The sequence below is a fragment of the Xiphophorus hellerii genome, chromosome 7 (genome assembly GCF_003331165.1).
Source record: "Xiphophorus hellerii strain 12219 chromosome 7, Xiphophorus_hellerii-4.1, whole genome shotgun sequence".
In the NCBI taxonomy this organism is placed as follows: domain Eukaryota; kingdom Metazoa; phylum Chordata; class Actinopteri; order Cyprinodontiformes; family Poeciliidae; genus Xiphophorus; species Xiphophorus hellerii.
In genome coordinates this window covers 6818484-6843119 of record NC_045678.1, presented here as the reverse complement: position 1 = coordinate 6843119, position 24636 = coordinate 6818484, and the positions used below count along the sequence as shown (strand labels likewise).

Below are 24636 nucleotides of genomic sequence, written 5' to 3'. Positions count from 1 at the left end.
ACCTAGTCCAGATGTGGAAATAAAGACGCAGAGGAAAGGTCCCACAATCAGCAAGCACTGGACAAACAGCGGGTTTCTGTGTGTGATAAGCTGTGAACAATTTGCCTGCTCCTCTTTTACTTCTTCGTATCGCTGTGATGGGTTTGAGTGGGGGCATTTTTCACATACCACGCTCGATCACAAGGGCTTTTAACCACAGATTCCCCAGATCTTAACTGGACTAACAGCATTTTGCTGGGACAGTTTGATTTAATCACATAGCTTAGTCACCCTTTAAAAAAGCCTTACTTGCTTCAATTTCTTCACCCCCAAAGGAGAAAATGCTGAAAAATGAATACTTTTGAGAGTTTCCCCCCCTAATGCATATGCAGGCATGCAGAAACTAGAAACAACACAAACTTCCTCATTCAACAGCGCTGATGAAGCCCAATTAAGGGTAAAATCTCAGGTTCATGTCTTAAACTTATAGAAATTTAAGGTAATAAACAGCGTCCACTCAACTCCGTGGTGTAAAACAAACCTAGAGTTTACCGGCATGCTCCACTTCTTCAAGTCGGACGCATAGCGGTGGGGACGAATGCCAAACAGCCCCGTTGAGAAACCCATCTGATGTTTCAATATTTCAACACGTGTTACGTAACCGCATCACTATGCGCTTGGCAGGGGGGACTTGTATTGTGTCGTGTCTAAGAGCACAGAGCGCTCAACTGTTTCGTTTTGGAGAATGCCTGACTGAAGAAAAAAAAATAAATTTAAAAATCTAAAAATCTGAATGATTAAACACAGCTTTAGATTTGGGAGATATGTTTAAAAGCTGGCAGTCACTCCACAGGTTTTACTTGAGGCAGAATTTTAATTTGTTTATTGGCCCACTAGTTTCGGCTTTGAATCTTATTGACTGATTTACAACAAACTGCAAGACACCCGCGTCCCCACCGAAAGAGGTTCCAGGCAACTTGTTGACCTCTGGGTAATTTAACCCCATCTGTGGGATTTTACTTCACCCCAACTCCATAATTCAGGAGCCAACGTCATTTAGTTAGCTGCTAACTGCACTTGACATTACCAGTGATGGAAATGACTTTGCTAGAAAAATTCAAGGTACTCCTCCCAATGTCTGTAGATCTCATCTATTAACTCTAAACCAGGTCGCAGAAAGAACTCTGGGACTTCCCAGTTCCCAAAAAGAGATGCTTCTCATTTCAAAATGGGACAAAGAACCAATTAAATAATGGTGTATTCCCACATCAGGGAATGGCTGCAAGGAAGTAACTACTCACCTAAACTTGGGCAAATTTACAATCATTAAGAAGAAGTTTACTGGAACTAGAACAGAGAGGGCAGAGAACAAATGTTAAAAAATCTAAATAGTCATTTCTAAAGTATTTTGTCCACTGCAAACCCTTGTAATTGTTGTTACCTAGCTAGGTACAGGTCCGCTCAGCTCTCCTCTCCACACAACTGGTCACTATGAGACAGCAACATCCTCCAAAAACAAAACAATCAAAAAATCTAAGCTTAGCCCAATGTATAGAAGACAGTGATTATCCATCTGAAAATATGGTACGAGTTTATGGGGTAGGAGTTCATAAGTTTCTTACTTCTTCCTACTCCTTTTCGAACGGGTTAAGTGGAATTTGTGAAAAATGAATGACAGTAAATGTGGAATTTGTTGTCTGTTGGTACAAAAAATATGTGCCTTTTTCATTCCTTGTCCATGTGAGTTATTTCATACTGCTATCATATTCAAATACATAAAATAAATGAATGATTTCCCAGTGACTTATTAGCCAGGAGAACATCTTTTCTGTACGTTTTGTGGGCGGCACGTGACCTGTGACGACCGTTTACACGAGGCAAAGAAGTAAATCGGAATGACGTCCATTATGCAGGTGTGCACAAGGTTTTACGGTTCGCTGGTTTCTTTGTGTGACATATTGGTGTTGAACTCTAGAACATTTTTACAAGAAAACTTTCTTTTTTAAATGTGAGTGTTTCACAGGTAGATAAAAGTCTTTTGTTCTTTAAAAAAAGATGATAATTTGAAAAAGCTTGCTGTCAGATTTACGGACCTAGAACATCAAATACAGACACAAGGAAAGACAGGAGAGAGTGAGATTCTTTTCACTCGCGAGGAGAAACCGACAGAGATGTGCTTCCAGTTACAATCCCCTACTGCTCTGAAAGCACTTTCTGCCGCACCTCTCTTTTATTTCTCACATTCCCTAAGTTTACATGTACGCTGCAGCTCTAAAGAAGAAGAAGCAAATAAATCACATAGCTGCAGCCTGAGTCAGGGTCACATATCATCTAAACGAGCTATACAATCTTCACTTCACACTTCTTCAGCCTTGCAGCTCAGGAGGAGGACAGGAGCTTCCAGCCAAGCGTTTATCTGGAACCGCCACCTACTGCAATGTACTCATCTCCACTTCTCCTTTCAGTGGCCTCCTTAAATATAATGATTAGTATTTACATAGGTTATTATTTTAATTCTATCACTTGCGAAAAGCCCTTGGTCATATATGTAAGAGATGAATGACAGTAAATGTGAAATTCTTTGTCTGTAGATTTGTAGAAGTATTTTTCCCATCAGTTCATATTTACACACCTTTTGAGTTAAAAGAAACAGAATGGTAAAAGTGGCATTTAGAAAAAAAACCCCCAAAAAACTGGAAAAATTATAATTTAGGAAAACAGATTTCAGAGGACCCTGTGATTATGGCAAGCTTCATTTACTGTTCATGCAACAAAACACAAAACAGCATAAAAATACACGTTTTGTCGCCGTCCTGCCATCAGTGGTCATTGATTGTTCACATTAGGTGCAGCGGCTATGTCGTGCTACAAAGGTGAGACTTCTGTCACTGTAAAATATTTCCACATCTTCTGCTGGCTTTAACATTTTTAATTAGATTGGTTTGGCTAGTGATGAAATAGCAGCCTATGCGTTTAACTTTGCTGTGATACACTCATCCTTGTTCTTGTTAAGTTAATGAACTATGTGTCATAGAAGATGAGGTTTCCCTTGGACTTTTCTCCAGGTTTCTCTGACCTCACTATAAATACTTTGCCTGAAACTGAGAATAGCTGATTTTGAGACTTTTCCAGTACAAACAACCACTCCAAATAGAGATTCTGCTATTGGGAAAAGATTGGATTGTTTCACTGGTCAATGTCAATCAAGTTGAAAGTAATGTGAATCCGGTTAGCAGCACTGGTGCCCGTCTAATTCAAATTAGCCCTTTAACACAGCTTGTGTATTCTCATGCACCCCCGACCACACAGACAGATGGATATATTTTCTATTCATCTTCATAACAAAAGTGTTTTTGATTCCTTGGTGGTAAAACAGGAAGTCGCACAGAAATCTCCCAAGAATGTCATTGTGTCAAATCAATAACCAGCCAAGTAAAACAAAATCCTCTTTGGTTAAATATGTAGGTGTTGGATTAGAGATGGCCAATATGGACTTAAATTTTTATTATAGTATTTTGTAGCATTATTGTGATAATAAACATGACGATAAGAACTATTTTTTACCATTTTTCTAGGTAACCGTACAGCTCTGATTGCTTGACGCAGCAATCATGGCACAAATGATGCTCTTAAAAAACTCACCGATTTGTAATTTGCTTCTTTAGGACAGCAGCAGTCGCATAAAGAAGTGTGATTTATAACACTAAGCAGTACATAGTAACTGCATTTAATCATATTTTCAAATTTATTGATATCTATCGAAACTCTCATTGAACAAAGTCCAGTGGTCGGGCGCTACGGCAGTCATTCATCCAGCGGCCAGTCATGTTTTTGAGTTAAATTTTTTTTTAAGTTGACAGGAAATTAAAAAATATCACTTGATAATTATGCATTACTGGACGATTAGAAGATTAATACATGAACAACTACAAAGTCTTAAAAAATGCAAACATTTTAAAAAGACTTAAATAAATAAGCAATGTTTAGCCTGGTGGGAGCACTAGTAAAGCCTGGTGGCCCGCCAGACTTATAATACACTAGGGGAAACCCTGAAAGAGTGGAGAAAGCACCAAAACTAACAATTCTGACAGGTTGGGGGGTTTTAAACCCCGGGAACTTCTTGTGACAAAGATAAATGAAAATTCTTATCAAGTCAAGATATTTATCACGATAAATGACAAACGATGTGATTTGGTCAGGCTTACCTGGTCGCAGCCAGCGTTGACGAGCTCCTGTAGCATCTGCCTGTTCACCTCTCCGGCCTCCCCCGACTCGTTGGCGAACGGCATGAGGGACCTGCGGATTTCTCGAAGGGCGCTCTGATAGTTGTTGAATTTCTGCGGCGGCCGGAGCTGCTGCTGCCGGTTGGCCGTGTCCTTCCCGCTCTTGGAGTCGGCCGCCCTGCTCCCCTCGGACCGGGAGCTCCCGCCGTGCAGCGCCTGGCTCACCAGCTTGGCTGGCTGCTTCAGGCCCTCCTTGATCTCCTGGAGCCTCTGCCGTGTGTTGCCCACGTACGGGGCAGCTGGGAACGTCTTGGGCCTCATGGCCTCAGTGTCCCCCCACCCCCGGGCAGGCACCTACTCTAAATCAGGGGAGACTACCGCACACCAACTGGCACTCGCTCAACTGGACCCTCTCCACCCAGCTGACCTAAATAGATAAAAGGCCTCCAGGAGCTCAGCGCAGAGACCCAGATTTAGAAGCCCGCCTCTTGCGTCGTTTCCCTCTGACTGTGTTTCTAAGTCCTGATGGAGCAGACGGAGGCGATCCTGGATTCTACAAGCATTCCATGGTGGGAGCCTCAAGGCTCAGGTTGCAGCTTGTTCCAGGAAATGCAGCCGCGGGTGTGGGCAATGCAGAGCCAAACCATGATGCCAGTGTGCGCCTGTGGAGGAAGAGATCCAGTGAGAACGTGCATACTGTGGTCATACGTCATGCTTATTATGGTCTATCTGAACAAACGGTGAAATGAGGAGCTTGTCTCTGAAACACAAGGATGCTGTGTTGAAGACTGAAGACTGACAAAGGCCATAAAAGAGACGTTTTATGTGTTTTCCAGACACATAGTAGCAGTTAATAGCATGATCAAGTAACTATGTTACCTTCAATTCTTAGAAAAATGCTATGTCAAATGACAAAGGAAATTTATCACCTTGAAATTGGGCTTCTGTCTCTTTAAAAACTCCTGCTCCTTCTGAAACCCAGCCTTCAAGAACTCATCATGTCTATTAACCCTTTAGCAATATTTTTACCAGTGTTTAACTGAGAAGTAGCTCACATATTGAGCCCAACAGATACACAGATCCAACAGGTGTTTGCTAATTGCTGCTGGCTAGTCTGAAGGAACTGTGTGGGGGAGTCACAGAGGATGTCTACTCTGTAAGGTGGAAGCTCGGAATATTGGAATCTGCAGCTCAGAGGAGGAGCTTCATCCTCAAAAGCGGAGCCACCCAGGCATTTGGCATAGCTGAACGGTTGACATGGAGATTAAGGGATTTCTCAAACATGCTTGAAAGTATCAAAGCAAAACTCTAGAATTGTTTTTGATGAGGGAATAACATTATAAAATTATGTAAAACTGAAAAAAAAAGTTTATTTTACATAACACTGCTCCTTTAAAACAACATTCTGTAGCACCATCAGGCATGCTGGCAATAGTCAGTAAATGTCACAACTCATATATAGGACCTAGTTGAATATGTCGTTACCTGGAAACCAGCGAGTCACATTCTATATCAGTGGTGTTTAAGCGTCCATGCATAATTCAGGAATATCAGCAGTCATAAAGACTTAGTTGCACAACTGAACTGCGGTGACTGCATACTTCTGCAGCGCGGTCATCGGTGAACACCCCTGTGAGAGCGTAGCAAGCCAGCCGGGAGTCACAACAAGCCAGCGGCCCTCCCAGAGGAGACCCCTTTTGGCTGTTCTGCTCTACGGCGTTTATGGACATTAAACACCACCTGACGGTCTTATCTGAAGAAAAAAAACATACTGCCACTACAGTGTTACTCCTCCGGAGCGGTTGGGATGACATGTGGAAGGGCTGCACGTGTTTCTGTCCAGGGGCCTCACGTTAGCAAAGAGGTGAAATACTTGCAATGCAAGAATTAAGAGAACTCATTTCTGCATAAACAGCAGATGGAGCAACAGATCTTGAAGCAACTTGCTCTCTAATTCATGATGACCCAGTTTACATTATTGTAAAACTGTCATGTTCTAATAATTTAATAACAAAACGTCCCCAAATCTGAATCAGCCTGTTAGAACTGTATAAAAATATCTTCAGTTATAAAACAGTATCTGTTTGGGGCGATACGCCTAAACAGAAGCAGTTACATTTCTTGAAACCTAAGAATATTGCACCATCTGCAAAACACGGTAGTGGCAGAATCATGGACAGGTCATGTTCTGCTGCCAATCAAGAAGGGTTACTACCCCTCGTTTGTTTAATCTGAAACTAATAAACAGCTGCATGGTTGAAACTTAGACAGAACAGAAGAACGAACTTCATGATGGCTAAAAATATTTTCTGGCTGCCTTAATAGATATTAAATTCTGTCAGTACCAGAAAAGGATTCCTCTTCTAACTACATAAAATCAGCAGTAGCTTCACGACAGGTCTACAGTGTTCTGTTATGCTAACTTTGCAAAGAACCACACATGGTTCTAAGAGTAATTCTGCAATAAACATAACCACCCGACTGTGCTCTATAACATTACACTCCAATAAAGATTGAAGGGAAAAAATAGCATTACTCTGAGCTTTAAGAGCCACAGCCAGCTGTTTTACAGCCAGTTCATTTTACATTGGACTCCCTGGTTAGCACCACTCTGAATGAGGTACCAAACTTACAGTGCATGCACAATTATTAACCCCTTAACTGTCATCCTAAAGTCAATGGATCCATAAGGACACTGGTGTCATCATGACAGATAAGGGGTTGAAGCAAGGGAGTGTTTTGATCATTTTTAGGCATATTTTCTAACTTGGTTGAAGATAAATGCTTGGTGGATTTTAGCATAGCAGGTGATGTGCATCTGTATAGCGATGGAGGGTGGGGCCAAAAAGGGTCAACACCCTAGGCGCCTTCTTTTCTTTAGACAAAATGGGCTAAAAGTTTCTCAAAGGGATGGAGGACTCTTGAAATTGCTAAGAATGGGGTGTGATCACAGAACCATCAAACATTTTGCTGCAAATAGTCGACGAGGGTCCCAAGAAATGTGTTGAGAAAGAAAGACCCAAAATATCTGCCAAGGAAATGAGAAGAATCAAGACTTAAGATGATGATGACAACCAGAAAGTCATCATCTTTCATCTCTGTCTCATTCCATAATTGCAACTTAAGTGGAATAACTAGAAAATCTTCAGAGCTCAGAGACATGGCCAAGGTAGGGAAGGCTGAAATCCCAACGCCTCTGAACAGGACACTTAAACTGAACGGTCTAGACTGGGCCAAGAAATATCTGACTGATTTTTCAAAGGTTTTATGGGTGAGAGTGACTCTTAACGGACTAGATGGATGGCCTTTGGGTGGATCAGAAACTAGAGCTCTACTTTGAGTCAGACACCTGCAAGGTGGAGGTGGGGTATTGCTATAGACTAGTATTTTTAAAGACGAGTTAGTAGGAGACTTTCAGGCTGAAGATGGACTCAAAATCAACTCCCAAACATACTACCAGGCTTTTGCAATACTTTCTTCAAGCAATGGAACGGGAAAAAGTCAACATCTTTCAAAAAGACAATGATTTTTATGCCGGACAACCCCAACCCCATCCCTCCCCTGACCTGAACCCAATTGAGAACTTGTGGGCTGTTCAAAGAAGAATGGCCAAAAGTTCCTTCACGGTGACAGATTTAGCAAAAACTCAATATCAATGCCTCCACTTACTAGGCTTAGGAGTTATTACTTTCACACTGGGAAAAGTTGGTTTGGATAGCTATTGTTAACCTGATAAAGGAATGAATTTGAAAGCTGCACTTTCGCATTTACTCGAGTCATTTTAAAATAAAAATACTTTATTTACAACATGTATTTGATAAGAATTCAGAAGTGGAATAAGCCTTGTAAAGCGATGCTGGAATGGGTTATCATTATCATGATGGACTGATCAGTGTGATTTGGGTCTGAATACGCGACATGTTTCGTCAGCCAAACCCTTGTGTTCAAGGAAATCATCTAAAGCCAATGAGCTTCACTTAAAGTGATTCAACTATCCCATACAGCTTTGCTTTTGTTAAATTTAATGCCTCTCTTTTCTTCGGGATTCACTTGGCTGAGTTTCACATCAATGATCTCCTCCAGCCCTCTAGCTGACAGATTGGTTTCCCAAACGCCAAACTGATTTATCTCAGACAAAAGAGAAAGTCCTGGATAAAAAAATCCCCCTCTGGCAGCATCGCAGACACATTCATGATACTAGTTTTAATGGGTTTTGCTCTGTCTGAAGATGGCTGACAGGTGGAGCAGTCAAAGAATTTTATCTGACTATTATGCTGACATGTGGGAATAAATGATGAGCCGGAGGTATTTCCACAGGCAGAACGGAGACTTCCCGCATCAAGACATTCTTGTTTCTCAACATTGGAATAATCACAAGGATTAGATCAAGATGGTGGAAATCCTCAACATTTAAGAGGCCAGTAATAATAAATGCTCATATTGCTCACTTTATTAAAGTGTTTAAGCTGTAAAACCACCACTTCATTACTTTGACCATTTTTAAAAACAACCAAAAGAAAACCTATGCATAAATGGGTGATGAAATACCAGTTTATTAACACTTAATAATGTATACTCTAACACAAGATGGAGTACATTAAACCTTACCAGACTCATGTCTTAGTTTATTATGCAGATTTCAGATCAGGTGATTATACATCAGTCGTGTCTCTTCTGTATGTTCCAATTGTGAAACAATATGAGTATCACGTTGCCGGACAGGTTTGAAGGAACTATATGAACATGTCCCAGCTGGTTTCTGGCATCCTGTGAACAGACTTAGATCAGCTCTAATTCCTATCTATACCACTTGAACTTGTCCAATTACTGGATAATCCTACATTTAATGGAGATCCCTTAAAGCAATCTGAACTTTGGTTCCATTATTTGGTTTGTAAAAGCTCAAATATTTGCAGTTTTGCTCCTCTGTTTAGAATCTTAACCAAACCATCTTTATGAACCATGTTGTTTCCAATGGAAACCCAGACTTAAGACAGTCCAAAGTCTGCTTTTTTTTTTTAACAATTTGTGGTCAATATGTTAAAAGCAATAAAATATTGTAATATTATAGCTATAAAATGCATTTGTGGGAAACTTCTTATCATATTTAATTTCTTCTTTATATATTTATCCACAACTGGTACTTCTCTAGACTTTTTAAAACATCATAGGAATCCTCCCTATAAGTTTTTTTTTATTAATCATAAAGCAATGCAAGTTTTATTACCTTCTTCATCCAAGTACATCACCACCAAAACTACATGACATTCTTAAAAAAAAAATTCTACTCTTGAGAAATGTCTGTATTTAGGGCGATTTAAGATGAAATAAAATTTAAAAAGCTTTAAAGTTGAAAATTAGTTATTTTTAATTCTTCAGTGGAGAGTTGGGGTGCTAAGTGAGCAAAAGCAGAACTACTTTCGACAATCATGTATTTGTGGAAGGATTGAAATTGTTGATCACGGTACTCCTGGTAAAGTAAAAGAAAACAAAAGCCTTTAATTAAACTAACAAGTGAAAATAATGACAAATCCATCTTATGTATTTTTTTGCACTTAAAAAGATAAGATTGTGACATTTCCAAACTTACTGAAACGACTCGAGCAAAACCAGATGAAAATGAGTTTATTTTAAATAAATACTGGTATTATTCTAACTCATCTTTAATTTCTATTATTACTTTTACCTGTATTCATTTTTTATGACAGCAGTGTTTCCCAACCCTGGTCCTTAAGGCACACCGTCCTGCATGCTTTAGATGCTTCCCTGCTTTAACACACCTGATTCAGATGAACAGATAAATAAATAACGTTACCTCAGTGTAACATCAGATCGGGATATTTGAAACAGGAACTCTGAGGCTGTGGTAAAACGGTTTCTGCGGTGTCCTAAACCGTAAAGAAACTCCACGCTGCGATAATGTGCACAGACACACGGAAAATATTATTCCTTTTTATAAATATATCGGCCATACTGCCACTGCCTGGAGCAACAACCCCAGCAGATGCAGCGGTCAAACATAAAAAGCTCCAGAGTACACACCCACCCCTTCTTCTCCGCCTCCCTAGCAGTCTACATCCCTCTGGGCCGTTTCTGAGAAGGACACTGCCCTCACTGTTTGCACAGATAAACTCTGGACAAACAAACAAAAAAAACATTTTCTTTTGATTAGTTTTTTTTTTTCTGCCTTCGCCGAATGGCTGGGTGGTGGAGTAATCTGGGGCTAAGTGGTATAAATGCCCCCCCGACTCTCTCCCTCCCAATCTCCAGGATCTCTCGTCTCCATTCCTGCGATGCTTTAAGTGCCGTGTCCGAGCGATGAGCATTCCATTCCACAAGTAACCACAAGTAAAATACCACGCCGCAACCATGGGACGTCCTGTGTTGCTGACCAAAATACAGACCCTCAAACTTAGCAAAGAGCGAAAAACACAAACGGACGACTTAAACCTGGATGCAGGTGAGAGGGAAAAGAAAAATATCCACAAGCAACGAACAAAACAAAAAAACATTACATGCAGGCATATTTTCACATTTAATGCAGACATCCCAAAGCTCACCGTCACATAAAATGATACCTCGAGTCTTTTTTTCAAATAATTACAGTAACATAGTGACAACTCTTTTTTTTTTAAACAACAAGACCACAAAACAAACTCCCCATGACTCCACTTTTGTTGCAGACTACATAGTTGCCACTAGGTGTCAATGTTAGTCAAAGAGCTTTGGCTGAAAATTAGGGGTGTCAAACTCCAGTCCTCCAGGGCCAACGTCCTGCAGTTTTTAGATGTGCCACAGGTACAAAACACTGGAATGAAATGGCTTAATGACCTCCTCCTTGTGTAGATCAGTTCTCCAGAGCCTTAATGACCTAATTATTCTATTCAAGTGTGGTGCAGCAGAGGCACATCTAAAAGTTGCAGGACAGCGGCCCTCGAGGACTGGAGTTTGACACCTGTGCTGTAAATGGTTAAAACTCACAAAGCTAAAAGAAGTGGATGTCTTAAGTTTTGATGTATTGACGCAGTCCAAAAAAAAAAGACAAAAACTGCAGTCTCAGTCCAAATATTCAAGAACATGCATGGCTGTCAAAAATATTAAAACAAGATCATTTCCAGGATCTCTGCTTCTGTTGCATTTTGGGATGTGAAGAAGACAGAAACAACCAGAGAACCGAGCAGAGCAGACAGATGTGGACACATCGTGTTCATCTCACGATAAAAACACTGAGAATTAAACCAACGTTGTGGTTCTCAAGTTGTGGTGTAGGAGCCACTGGTGGTACTTGGGTCATCATCAGAACTTAAATCTAGCAATCAATTCGCTCTGGTCCAGATCTACTTAGAACTTTTTAACAAATACACTCAGTAGCAAAGCTAGATGAAGTTAGCGATTCAAGCTAATAGCGCATTTCTTTGCATTTGGTACATTTAAACGATGGAGCAACATGCTCACTAAAGGAGGTTGGTGCAGTTTGTATATGTGTTGTTGGGTGACAAATATAATAAAATATAAAAAATTAACTATTTTAAAAGGTAGCCATGATGGATTTTGAAGTTGGGGTCAGCAAAAAAATAAATAAAAAAAATTCTTAAGCTGCTCCCCCCGCGACCTGACCCCGGATAAGCGGAAGAAAATGGATGGCTGGGAATTTTTTTTTAAAAATGGCCGCATCTCCTCACATGGAATTCTGGGTTCATCAGATTATTTTTAAAACTTTAAACTTGGATAAATAAAAGAAAAACAGCATCTTGCGACCTGTCATGCAGTGAGAAAGTCTGTTTTTGTGAAAACGGTAACAAGAGATGCATCAATCCGCCTGTTAAGAGATTGGATTGGACCAAGTGTCCCTCCAATGGCGTTGACACACGACAGCCATTTTGAAAATATAAACAAAACAACCACCGAGACGTACGCTGAAATAAGTAAAAATTAGATGTTTTAAAAAAAAAAAAAAAAAATCACATCCACAAAGAAAAGAAAAAGTATGTGGCAGGTTGAACCTCAAACCAAACATCAGTACATGCCAAGAAAAGTCTAATTGTTATGATAAAAGATGCACCAAACTGGCAAAGTCAGTTATAATACTATTGCTTTCAAATGCAGTTATTACAGGGATGGTAACTGTATAAAAAAAAAAGCTTGAGAGCCAGGAGGGACTGATTGATTGTTTCAGTTTCAGTCCCAATTTCACAATACACATCTGAGCAGAGGCAGCCTCAGCCTCCGTATGTAAACACTGAAGAGCTCAGTGATTCCTGTGGATGCTCTCTGACAGGCTACCTGTAAACCTCAGAGGAAGCTGCTGCAGAGGCACTCTACTGCTGCTCAGCTCCAACAAGTACAGATGTGGCCCGACCCAGCTCCATTAAACACAAACACAACATGTCTGAGTGGGAGAAGACTACACAATACAACTACTGGCTCAAAAAAAAGCAACAAAAAAATTACAATTAAGTGAGGTTATTTTAATCCAGTGAGGTGTCATGTTCATTGGAAGGTAGCATTAAGTTAAAGCTGAACAGCGACTGAAGGAAGATTTGATATTCAACATTTTTGCATATCGATTCACTTTAGTGTTACTAAACAAGTAGATTGTTCACAAAAACTGTTTATACTTTATTGTAATCTCTACATTTGTCTCCCGGACTTTCTTTTTCTTTTTAAAAAGAAAAAAAAAAATAGGTGGGTTTTGTGGGGGTTGTTTCTTGCCTTCGGTACCCTAGATACGAAAGGTTTTAGGAAGCCCCGTAGCCTTCTCCACTGTACCCCAGGCAGGGCTGGAGGGGGAAGAGAAGGGGCTGAGCGAAGCAACACATTCCAGTACTGGAAAAAAAAAATGGAGGCTGTTCTGGTAGCCCCCGAACAGGCTTAAAACCCACTGAAAACACGTTTTACTTTCTTACACCGTACCACATCCTCAACGAAGGCATTACTTTAGCAACGAGTCGCGAAATATGTCACACCACCACTCCCCTTCCCTGAAAAAGTAACTCTCAACTTACCATGTGATAGAAGGAATAAGGGAAAAAGTCAAGACTCGGGTGCAAATTCCGTTAAAAGTCGACTTCTGAAAGCGGCTAAGTGCGAACACGGAGCGGAGGAGGTCGGCGAAGACGGAGCAGCGGGCTAAATGTGATGAAATGAGCCTCCATTTTCTGCCTAGACTCCAGGCAGGATCAGAAATGCAGCACAAAGTTGGACACTCGCTGCATTGTTAACATTCCACAGGTCACGTGACGGACCAACGCACGTCAGCACCGGAGCACAGATCTTGTATTAGGAGAAACATTCACTCCGCCTATAATTTGCCGTCGTTAAATGACAATCCTTCAGCCAGACAAGGCGTAGTGATATTTGAAACGTACAAACGTTTTAAACAGTGAATAATAATAATAAAAGGGAAATGTTTTAAAATGTGAGTAGATAGTTCGGTGAAGATATTTCTACTTATTTTTAACAGATTTGGTTTTCTACTGTGTTCTGTTTCAGATTTTCATATATATATATTTCACATGTACTTTGAAATTGCTAAAATAAAAATAAATACATTCAATTTTTCTACATTGGCGTAGAAAAATGATCATTTTGGGAGTTAAAAAACACAAAACCTTATTTTTAAATGAATTACTGGAATGAATTTTGGATTAAAATGTACACTTTTATAACCTTGTCTATTTTAAGACTATTTTGTCTGTGTCAGATAATCTGTATCAGCAGCTGCCGTTAGCATAGCATATGCACTATATTATGCAATTGCTTAACAGAATAATATTAGCAGGACAGAAGTGGGAGTCTGAAGGTTTATTTAATGAACGCCTCTATTTCATTTTAAATTAACCGTTAGAGTTGGCCTTCTTCATTTTTTCCTATCTGACCGCACATCCTCAAGGTGGAGCCTCCGCAAGCATTTGTTTTCTCTTTCATAAATTAAAAGAAATCCATACATTACTCAGTCACTCCACTTCGGCCACAGAGGGAACATTTACCTATCTGTCAGAGACAACAGGACACTGAGAAATCCACGCCTCTTGAACATATTTTTGTTTCACCAAACACAAAAGAGGAGCACAAACGCACTTCTAAAATAAAAACGCAGTTTTGAAAAGCCATATGCAGAATTGTGCCAAACTTTAATTTTCAGTCACGGAGGCCGCATCAGAGGAGTCAGGGTGAAACTTTAAACTTCAACAAGGAAGCGCATACAGTCAGTACAGAAAGGGTACAGCAGGAACATGTTCAATTCGATTGGAAAAGCTCCTTTTATTTTGAAAATAGCTCATCAGGAAATAATGGTGTTTCTAGAAACCATAACCCCCCCCCTTTACAGAAACTGAATGAAAACTGGTCTTACAAGTATATGACAGACTTTCCCCAGTATCTCCCTCTTGAGCAGACCGCTCGAGGTGCACAGATGTGAGCAGATGCACATTCTGAGCCCAAAACTGCTTCTGCCTACGAACTACCACCTGCTGAAACTCAGTAACTGGACCGAGTCAGCCAGAGAGGCCCCAGCATCGGGTTTAAAATCTTTCCAAATCCATTTTAAAGCCTGAACAAAAGAATGAAACCTGTTCTAATCCTGGATTTCTAGACGTTTTCCAACAAGAATTACCAAAGATAAACGCGGTGTCTAGTCAACCAAGAGGATTACGCACACATTGCGTCAGTGGACAACAAGTAATGGAATTTAAGAATGGATGCCAAAGTTGAGCAAATATTTAAAAAGGGTACAAAGCTAGCTATCTGTAGAAAACAGAATGATCTGCAACGTCTTCACAAACTAAGGCACAAGAAATGTAAAAGTTTGGTTTTTTTTAATATTAGGTACCATGAAGAGCAGGTCTTCATACCACATGTCTCAACTGAACTACTCAACAGTAACTAATGTGCGTGGCCCGAACCAGCTAGTTACAGCTAATTATTAGCTAACGCTGTGGCTAAAACCTTTGAAAATTAATTTCACATGCATTCCCTGCTGAAGTTCATGTGTTTGGCAGAAGAAGAAGAAAAAAATGTTTTTTCCTCATCAAAATATCCTTAGTCAAATTATACCACAAAAAAAAAAAAAAAACATACAGCTAAATAAAACAAGACAATAAAATTGCCATCTCGATATCTGGGGAGACAATTTACATAAAAGAAAGGACGACATTTAATTTACTTGTTTAATGCAGTCTGACTGCAGGGATTACAGTATGGATAACACATTTCAGAGCTGAGGGCTTTGTTCTGCTCCCTAATTACAGTGTATAACAAAAGCAACTCAGATATAATAAAAAAACGTCCCTCATTACCGTCGCAGGACTCAAATATGCAACTTTACCAACAGCCTTAAAATAGTATCACCGTTAAAAGCTTATGTTCTGGTCTAGCTTAACTTCTGCAAAGGAGGACTGTCCGAAAAAAAAAAAAAAAAAAGTCCTTTCAGAGTTGCACTGAAAATGCTCAAAGGAAGCTAAAAAAAACAAAAAGTTGCCTTGAAGAAGTTTTCATACCCCTTAAAGCTGCGGTATTTCACTTTCAGAAAAGTTTTTGGTTTTTTTTGCATTTGTTTAAATTGTCACTATGTCATGAAAAATAAAATTAGAAATCAAGCTCTTCCGTCTTCTTCCAGCGCTAACCTGCAGAAATAAACCACTGCCAGAAACGACCAATCAGAACCACAAGAAGTGTCGCAGCGCTGTCAATCATGTCGCAGCGCTGTCAATCATGCCTGCGAATGTGCTGTCATGCTACAGCGTCTTCCCAACAGTGGAGCCTGTCACGAATGCTAAGGCTAGTTAGCATGGCCACCGAAAACGGTGGATAAACAGTTTTCCTGGAGCTGTGAGTGCTTCCTCCGCTTTAGCACACTTAGCAGCGCGTTCACGAGCATGACTGACAGCGCCAACACGGTCTCCCCCTGGCTCTGATTGGTTGTTTTTGACCGGAAATAGTGCTATTTCCAGTCAAAATAGCACTAGGCTAGACTCTAGATAACACTAGGCTCCACATTTTTCACAGAATGTCTCACGCCACAACATTGTGAGTTTTTAAAAATTAGCAAAAATTTAAATAAAATACACTTTTTCTTTTTCAAATAACAGTTACAGTACATACCACAGCTTTAAAGTAGTTGCCAACCTAATGACAAGAAAAATACCAGATTAAAAAAAAAAAAGACAGGTAATTTTAGTGTCATTCTGTTGTGGAAATTCAATGCACTTATTCCATGACAAACAAACAAAAACAACAACAACGCCTGCATTTGTAATTAAATCCGTTTTTGAAGGAGAATCTGTTGATGGGACGACTACTACCGTTTCACTCCACAAACTCACCCTCTGTGAAAACAGTTAGGAGAAGGAAGTCACTGTTTGAAAGAAGCAACAAGAAATATAAAATAAAATGTAACGGTACAAAATATGAACACTTTTGAAAGGCACTGTAGGTCAGAGGGTGATTTTAGTTTGTGCCCATCATTCCTAGAGGGACGTTCTCCGTAGTTACAAAACTGACCTGCCATTATCAGTAAAAATGCTGAGATAAGCACATCTAGACACAGAAACAACATCAGCTGAGGCTACACTTTTCCAAAGGACCACACACATGCTGGACATTAAAGTGTGTTGTAAATCTGCACCGAGTTCTCTGTTCTTTTCCAGTGTTGCACACAATAAGGCGATAACCATGTGGTCTAACCGATGCAGGTTATTCTCTGCAGCAGCGAGTGACTACGACAAGTCGTCTATGAAAACCTTGATGGAAGATATCGTGGCTTCACCGCACTCACACAAACATCTAAAGCAAGGTGAAAAGGGAGCAGTTGCATTTCATCCTGTTACTTGATACTAAAATGACATCGATACTTTTATAGTTAGGAGCGTAAATCGTTTCACACTCATGACAATTCGTTATAAAATACATTTTCAAATAAAGCTACTTAGTAAAACCTGGAATTAAACGCCACCTCCATCACAAATAGTCGTGTGAAATGTGTCAGTGTCGGCTTTAACAAATTGATCTCGAGACGAACACAAGAGGTGGAAGACTAAAAGCAAAATATAGAGTAAAGACTTGCTGTATTTAGTAAAAAAAAAATTTTTTTTAAGTGTTTGCAATGCAGAATATGAATCGTTAATTTTCAGTTGTGCTCCTCATGGAGTAAAACTGGAAGCTAATATTAGCTGGCTAAATAGCTGGACTTTGTAATGTTTCTCTGGGCTAGTAGCAACTTTACTTTCAACGAACGTCTTTGAACCAATCAGGAGTCAGCTCTTAAAGCTAGAAATTAGTGATCAGGTCCAAAATCTGAACCTTCAGAGACACATAAAGACAGTTACGAAGTCAGTCTTCTATCACCCAAAGAACTTTTCTTGGATTAAAGGACTAATGATCAAGAGAAATTCATCCACATGTTTATTTTTAGTTGAATTGATGAGTGAAAGTGTCTTTAGACTCGCCACAATAAGCAATAAATCAAGCTCAATAATTTGCAATTGCATGATTGTTTTTCTCGTGTCTCTTTCTACGTCATAATCCATTTTATTTGTTGTTTCTGTAGTTCTGATCGTTTATTTTTGATATTTAAAATGTCTTCTAGTTCCAGTGTAAAACGTTCATTAGAATTGACAGTCTTTTCATCTTTGACAAGTGTGCTCGCATTATTATGTCTTTGCTTTCACATTACGCAAAAATGATCTCATAACATTATTATTGCTTAACGCAATAACTTCTGGGACAATTCATTGTCGGGCAAAATGTGTTATTGTAACAGGCCTACGTGTCCTAACAGGTCTACATAAAAACCCTCAGCCCAGCTCTAAAGTCCCTACACTGGCTCCCTGTAGCTTAGACAGTAGACTTTAAGATACTGTTGTCAGTTATGAATCATTCAATGCATTAGCACCAAAACACATCTGTTGTTGTGTCAACCTTCAAGACCATTCAAGTCTTCTGGCTTAAGTCTACTCCGATGAAAATCTTGATTAATAATTGGAAAAGCATAGATCATCTGAAGTCTTTACAGCAATTTTTAAGACAATGATTTCTCATGATGACATTTGAAAAAATGTAATACTTTCACCACATAAAGCACCCTGCATTACCTTGTGGCTGAAATGTGCTACACAAAAAAAGTTGACTTGTGTTCCTTTTATAACGGTTTTCTCTAGTTTTCATCATATGACTTTCATAAGAGCCAACTGTGCGTCTTGTAAACAAAAACAAATAGTGGTGATGTGCCAAAACAGGGAATGAAGAATGAAGGGATGACTTCACTCCTGGCTCCGCCCACTCCTGAGCCTTCTGTGGCATTTTATTAAAGGGACTTTAAACAGTATAAAATGTATGAAAGTGGCACTGTTTGAAAAATAAGACCCATGCGGACCACCTCTACTCGCCAAACTAAAGGTTGCATTCCTCGACTTAACATGTCAGCAATTGTTAGTGCCACGTTCAAGAGTAGTGTTTTTAATCAAGAGTGACTGAATTCGGATTTGGTGAAAATAACTGTAATTTTCCTACTAGACACGTGACAGGAAGTCTGAAACAGTAAAAAGTTAGGAGAGCAGCATTAAGTGGTGCATTGCTTTCTGTACGAGTCACTCAAGTGGAGCAGCAGAGATACACAGGTTGTTTAAGGCACAAGCGACTTGCACAATCTTATCAAAGGTTGAGAGGTTGGACGTGCGCTCGCAGGCGGTGCTGAAGGGGCTCTCGACGGGTCCTGTGAGCATGGTGTACCTCTGCTTCACCATGGAGATCACCCGCTCCACGTGCCTCTGCACGACCACCGTCTCGGACGCGGCGTCGGGCCCCGGCGAGCCCTCCGATCTCGCGCGAGCTTCACCTTTGCCGGCGATTTGGAGCAGAGCTCCGCGGGCGGCCACGGAGTCCGCGATGTCCAGGTCGCGGCAGGCCAGCACAACGTCGCCTGGGAGAAGCTTGCACAGAAACCCGCAACGCTCGGCCAGGCTCCTGTCGCTGACGCTTCCCGGCGCGCCCCGCGACACGAAAGTCACGACGCCTTGCGGAGCCACGCCGATCAGATACTTTAGCGAGCCGTGACTCTGCGCCATTCCCTCGGCACGAGGAAGGGTCGTCTCTCGTTGTCCGTGCTCCGTTACCGTCGAAGCCGGCTCCTCGAGGGGTACAGTGAAGCAGTCCACGATGACGGCGCAGTCCGGGTGGCTTGCGCGCAAAGCAGTGGGCAGGTTTTTTCGGAGCTCCGCTCTGGACGGCCAGAAGACGGCGGTCGGCACCAGAGTAGAGGACATGATGTTGACCATGCGGTGTACCGTTTTGGCCACCGTGCCGACTTTCACCCCGAAGCGGTAGCCCAGGTCTTGATTGCGGAGGTCCAGCCGCAGGCGCATGAGGGTCAGCAGGAGCTGCTGGAACTTTGACAGCTTCGTGTTTTTCATCCCGTCCATGTGCGGCGCCAGCAGCCACATCACGGTCTCTAAGACGAAGTAGTTGGGCAAACCGGTGTAGAACTTGACTTTTTCCGCGTCGTTCCTGAAAGCGTTCTCAGACAAAGCCATTTTCTCCACAGACTCCCTGAGCGCCCGGTTCTCCTTCTTCAGCGCTTTCAAGATGTCGTCGAAGTTTACGGATATTTCGGACATCTGGGCAAACTTTCCTTTCTTCCTGTCTTTCGCGGAGGCTTTGTCGTGCTCCTCGTCTTCATCGGTGCTGAAGGAAGAAGGCCTGCTTTTTTCCACAGCAGCCTCCGGTGCCTCCTGTTCGTGACGCCGGCCTTGGCTCGACCCGTCCACCGCGGAGCTGCCCTGCCCCTGGAGGAACAACAGAGCATTGGCGGCTTCGACCCGTGCCTCCTGCTTGTCCAGGATCTCCAAGGCACCTGGCTCCTTCATGTCTGGGAAGAAGGGAACTGGTGTGAACACAGAAGGAACATAATCGGGCGAATGTGGATTCTTGACTTGTTTACCTGGATGTGGACAGTCAGAAGATAGTTAAAAGGTTACAAAAAATGCCTTCCACATTTGTAAGGAAACTCTATAAAAAAAAAAAAAATGTAATAAAAATATTTTTAATTGCTTTAATATAAATCTGCACTAAAAATGCATCTTTCTGCTAGAATAAGAGTTTGTAAAAGGGGGGTATTACGTATTTTCCAGGTATATAATGATATTTTTAAAAGCATAATCAAATAACAATGTTACCTTCAGTTGTTATGAAAGTGCTACATATCAGCATGTTCATAACGCTCATATATTTACTTATTTCTTTTAAGTCAAATATGACTTAAAAGAAATTTTACTTCCCATCTTAACACCTTGAAATTGGGTCTCTGTCTCTTTAAAAACTCCTGCTCTTGGTGAAACTCCACCCTCGAAAAGTCATCACAACATCCTTCCTCTATTAACCGTTTAACAACGTTTTTTACCAATGTTTCACCGAGAAGACGCTCGTACAAAGAGCTCAGCACATGCTCTTTGCTAATTGCTGCTGGCTAGTCTGAAGGAGCTGAGTGGGGGAGTCGTGAGGGACGCCTGCTCTGTAATGTGGAAGCTTGGAACAGGCAGCTCCGAGGAGGAGCTTGGTCTCGAAGGCGGTGCTAGGTCCAACCAGACATTTTGCACACCTGAATGGTTACCATGGAGATTAAAGGATTTCTCAAACATGCATGAAAGAATCGAGGCAACACTCTAAATGTTTATAACATTATAACATGATGTAAAGCTGAAAAAAAGTTGATTTTATATCATTCTGCTGCTTTACAGAAGGTTCTATAGTAACATCAATCATGCAGGCAATGGTCCGTAAATGTCATAACTCCCATATGGGACCAAGTTGAATATGTTAACTGTGTAATATTATGCTCAAAAAAGACAATTTTACATAATCCTGCCCCTTTAATTGTTTTTTTTATACAATTTAGAAGCCAGATCATTGTCCTATAAAGAAAAAAAGAGCAGCTGAACAGCAGTCCCCCTGCCTTTTTCTTTAGCAGAGCTGCTAAAGGCTATTTCAACCCCTGCTCTGCTGAGGGTGCTTTATAACTGCATGGTATGCACACTGCAAAGAGGCAAGAGACCAAACACTTCCCTAGAGGAATTAAAACATCCCAGAAATTCATTGGACTCCACAAGCTCATCCTGGTAGGAATCTTTTACAGACGCTGCCTCTGCAAAGAAGCGTGAAGCATAGCTCTCTCATCAGTTGTTCTCTCTGCTGCCATCTGGGAGGCGACTCAATACCAGCAAACATTTTCAGCTCTGTCAGCCCTCTCTCAACATGGCTATTACCTTAAGCAATACTAATTGTTGGTGTCCCATTTTTGTTATTCAACAGAATAATTATTGTCCAAGTCTTTAAACAGCAAAATAAATAACTGTTTTCAGTTAAACGAGTTAAAAATCAATAATGCACAATAATGCAGTAATAATGTCATTCATTTTCTGTTGGATTAACAACTTTGTCCACCAAAAGAACCTGCAACATATTTTCTTTCTAAAAATATGTTCCTCAGAAAATAAGTAATTGGAGAAATGCTGTCACAAGACAGACTATCAGAAAGAGCAGGAACTTCTTAAGGAGACAGAGGCAAAATTTCAAGGCAAACTGCAAAGTTGGGGCTCTTTTAAGTCATTTTTGATATATACAGCATTTTTTATAACAACTGGAGGTAACAAAATTACTTAATTGTTCTATTAAATGGCACCATCTGCCCAGAAAATGCATAATACCGCCGCTTTAAAAGTGGAAAATTTGTGTTTGTAGATTATTCTTGCTTTGGACATTTTAGTCTAGCTGTCATTAATTCAGTTACATTTTGTAATACAATTTGATTTTTCCTTTTCAGAAATTTTTTTTTTTTTTACATTGTTAAAAAAATCACTGCAGTGTTCTAAATATAAAATGAAAATAGTTATGTTTCATATAGATTCGTATATTTGAAATGTTTTGAACACAATTGGAATGTCATACTGCAAAAATAAAAATAAAAAGAAGAAAAACTGAAACGCATTGTTTTTATATCACTGAAGACCAGGCCTCAAAAATTAAACTCAATGAAATTTAAAAGTAAAATCCTCTGTAAACTGCTTGGACTATACGCAGAGTGTAACCCGAACTTTTCCCTCTCTACTGTTTGTAAACAAGCCCTGTGAAGGTCTTCCTCTTCCCCTTGTGCTAACTTCTGTATCTCACACTGTAAGCTAGCAGCCATCATCACAACGTAAAGAGTGTCAAAACCCTCGGATAAAACTCCCATTCCCAGTTTCTTCCCCCCCACTAAGAGTTGAGCTGCGTCCGTACCTGAGATGAAGTGGATACTACACAACCGGCTGCCGTCGTTCGGTACCCAGCCCGCTCGGTTCACCGCAGCCACCCAGCGCTGCTTCCTCTCTGGGTCCCGTGGGAAGCGGTAGAACGACAGTCTGGTGCCGGGCGTCCGTCGGTTCTTACAACCTGCCACCACACACGTGTGAACCATAGTAAGGCCACGGCGAGGCGTGGAGGTGGCCGCCGCTGCCCGCTGCCCGCTTTGACTCCCAAAATGGTGACCGACCGGAGGATGCGTAGCAAAAAGAAAACTACAGTTCCGTTAACGGCGTTAGTTTGCAGTCCTCGATCTGATTGGATAATCCCAGGGCGACGTCACTGCAACTCGATCTCGACTCGTGCGCAGCAATCCACACACGCGCCATAATTTGCTGAATTTATTGTTTTCCTAGAGAGATTTTACAAGTCAATTTGTAAGAGTGGAACTTTTTCAGTTTGATGATCAAACACGCTTTTTACATTCTGATTTATGACGTTTTTAGAAAAGCAAAAAATGTTAAATAAACTCATCTATTTTATGTGGTTTTGGGAAAATATACAGTAGTTACGCAAATACGAACTGAACAGTTTGTATTTCCCAAACTCTATATCACATGTGTCAAACTCAAGGCCCGCGGGCCACATGTGGCCCGCTACGTCATTTTATGTGGCCCTCTCCCCCCTACCACCGTTTTACAGCCCCATTGATTGACTTAAAATAGGTTTTGAGCACGAATTGACTACAAACTACATATCCCATAATGCCTTCCGATTCTTACCAACCAACATTACGGCTTCTCGCCACTAGAGTGCAGCAGAGTCACCTCAAGCTGATTATTAATTTTCCCAGCGAATAAAACTGAAACATCGACAAGCTAACAAGCTAAAGAGCGAAGTCCCGTGATGTTTCAATCGAGGACTTTTACCGTCTACTGCCCCCTGATTTGATGCCACAGCTTCGACTCCATGCTGCTCGTGTTTTGTCCACGTTTGGAAGCACCTATCTGTGCGAACAGATGTTTTCAATAATGAATTTAAACAAGGCCAAGCACAGATCGCGCATTACTGACGAAAACCTACACGCCGTTTTGCGGATTGCCACAGAATAGAACTAAAACCAGACATCGACGAACTGACCAGGGGAAAACGGTGCCAGACATCCGGCCAGAAAACATTGGTAAGCACAAACAAACTACATTTAAATAGAATGAATGTAAAACCAAAACTCAGTATACTGGAATATGCATATAGTTTATTGATTTTGCTTGTGTTTTGTGTTTATTTACAGAACACAACACAATGAGGATGTGTGTGAGTTGGTGACGGGGTGAAGAGGGATCAGCGTTGTGTTCAAGGACAGGCAACGTCACCTCATTGTTTTGTTCTTATGTGAAATGCATGTTCGTTGTGTAATAAATAACGAAAACGTTTGGTGAATGAAGTTGAGAGTTAATATCAAAACTTGTTTTTTATTATTTGTCTGCTTATCTTCAAAGCAGACAAAGAATAATTTTCCCAGCGAATAAAACTGAAACATCGACAAGCTAACGAGCTAAAGAGCGAAGTCTAGCTGAGCAGTTTAAAAATACTGTAATTTTTAAACTGAGCAGTAATTTTACATCCATGCAAACTCAAATGTAATATTTAAAACTTGAATACATAAAATCAGTTATTTAACAATATGAGGTGTTGTTTAATTTATTTTTAACATTGTATTTTCATACATTTATGCTAGGGTTGCCCAAGTCTAGTTTTCCAGACCTATCACTCTGCAACTTTAGATGCGTTCTTTCACTAACACACCTGGATCATTGACTCATTCATAGCCCTCTACAGAACTGAGTTGCTGCTAATGAGGGAAGTCAACTTTTTGTCTGGGGTATGTTTTAGCAGGGATGCATCTAAAAGTTGCCGTCTGGAGGACTGCACTTGGGCATTCCTGATTTATACCGTCAATGTGGCCCATTGAGGGTGGCCAATATGCTGAAGTGGCCCTTGGTGAAATTGAGTTTGACACCCCTGCTCTATATCGAAGAACTATCACAACTAGATTAGTATTAGTATTCTCTCTCTTGTAGCGGCTCTTTTATAGCAGGCTAAAAATGCTGATGAAATGCATTTAACTTTTACAAACGCAATCATTTAATGTGTATGACTACTT

At 40.7% G+C, this 24636-nt stretch overlaps 2 protein-coding genes across 4 annotated transcripts in view; both read right to left on the bottom strand.

The window, feature by feature from the left end:
* The window catches only part of lats2 (large tumor suppressor kinase 2), a 33420-nt gene extending 19216 nt beyond the window's left edge, over nt 1–14204 (bottom strand). Inside the window, exons 1-2 of one of the 2 annotated variants that reach the window (XM_032566886.1) lie at nt 13208–14204; nt 4185–4864 (exon numbers count right to left, since the gene is read on the bottom strand). In XM_032566886.1, coding sequence (XP_032422777.1) covers nt 4185–4523 — 339 coding nt within the window. In that variant the 5' untranslated portion in view covers nt 4524–4864; nt 13208–14204. Of the gene's footprint in view, nt 1–4184; nt 4865–9888; nt 11031–13207 lie in introns of those variants that run through there. The other variant, XM_032566887.1, reaches the window with a different exon arrangement.
* A 112-nt stretch (nt 14205–14316) lies between these two features.
* LOC116722697 (uncharacterized) lies at nt 14317–22765 on the bottom strand. 2 transcript variants are annotated; one of them, XM_032566889.1, is made up of 2 exons: nt 22470–22765; nt 14317–20064 (listed from the first exon to the last, which is right to left on the bottom strand). In XM_032566889.1, the coding sequence occupies exons 1-2, from the start codon at nt 22645–22647 to the stop codon at nt 18788–18790; spliced, it is 1455 nt and encodes a 484-aa protein (XP_032422780.1). In that variant the 5' UTR covers nt 22648–22765; the 3' UTR covers nt 14317–18787. The 2 variants fall into 2 exon arrangements, with proteins under 2 accessions (XP_032422780.1, XP_032422779.1); XM_032566888.1 differs by having other exon boundaries at nt 15014–20136.
* Between the last annotated feature and the right edge of the window lie 1871 nt (nt 22766–24636).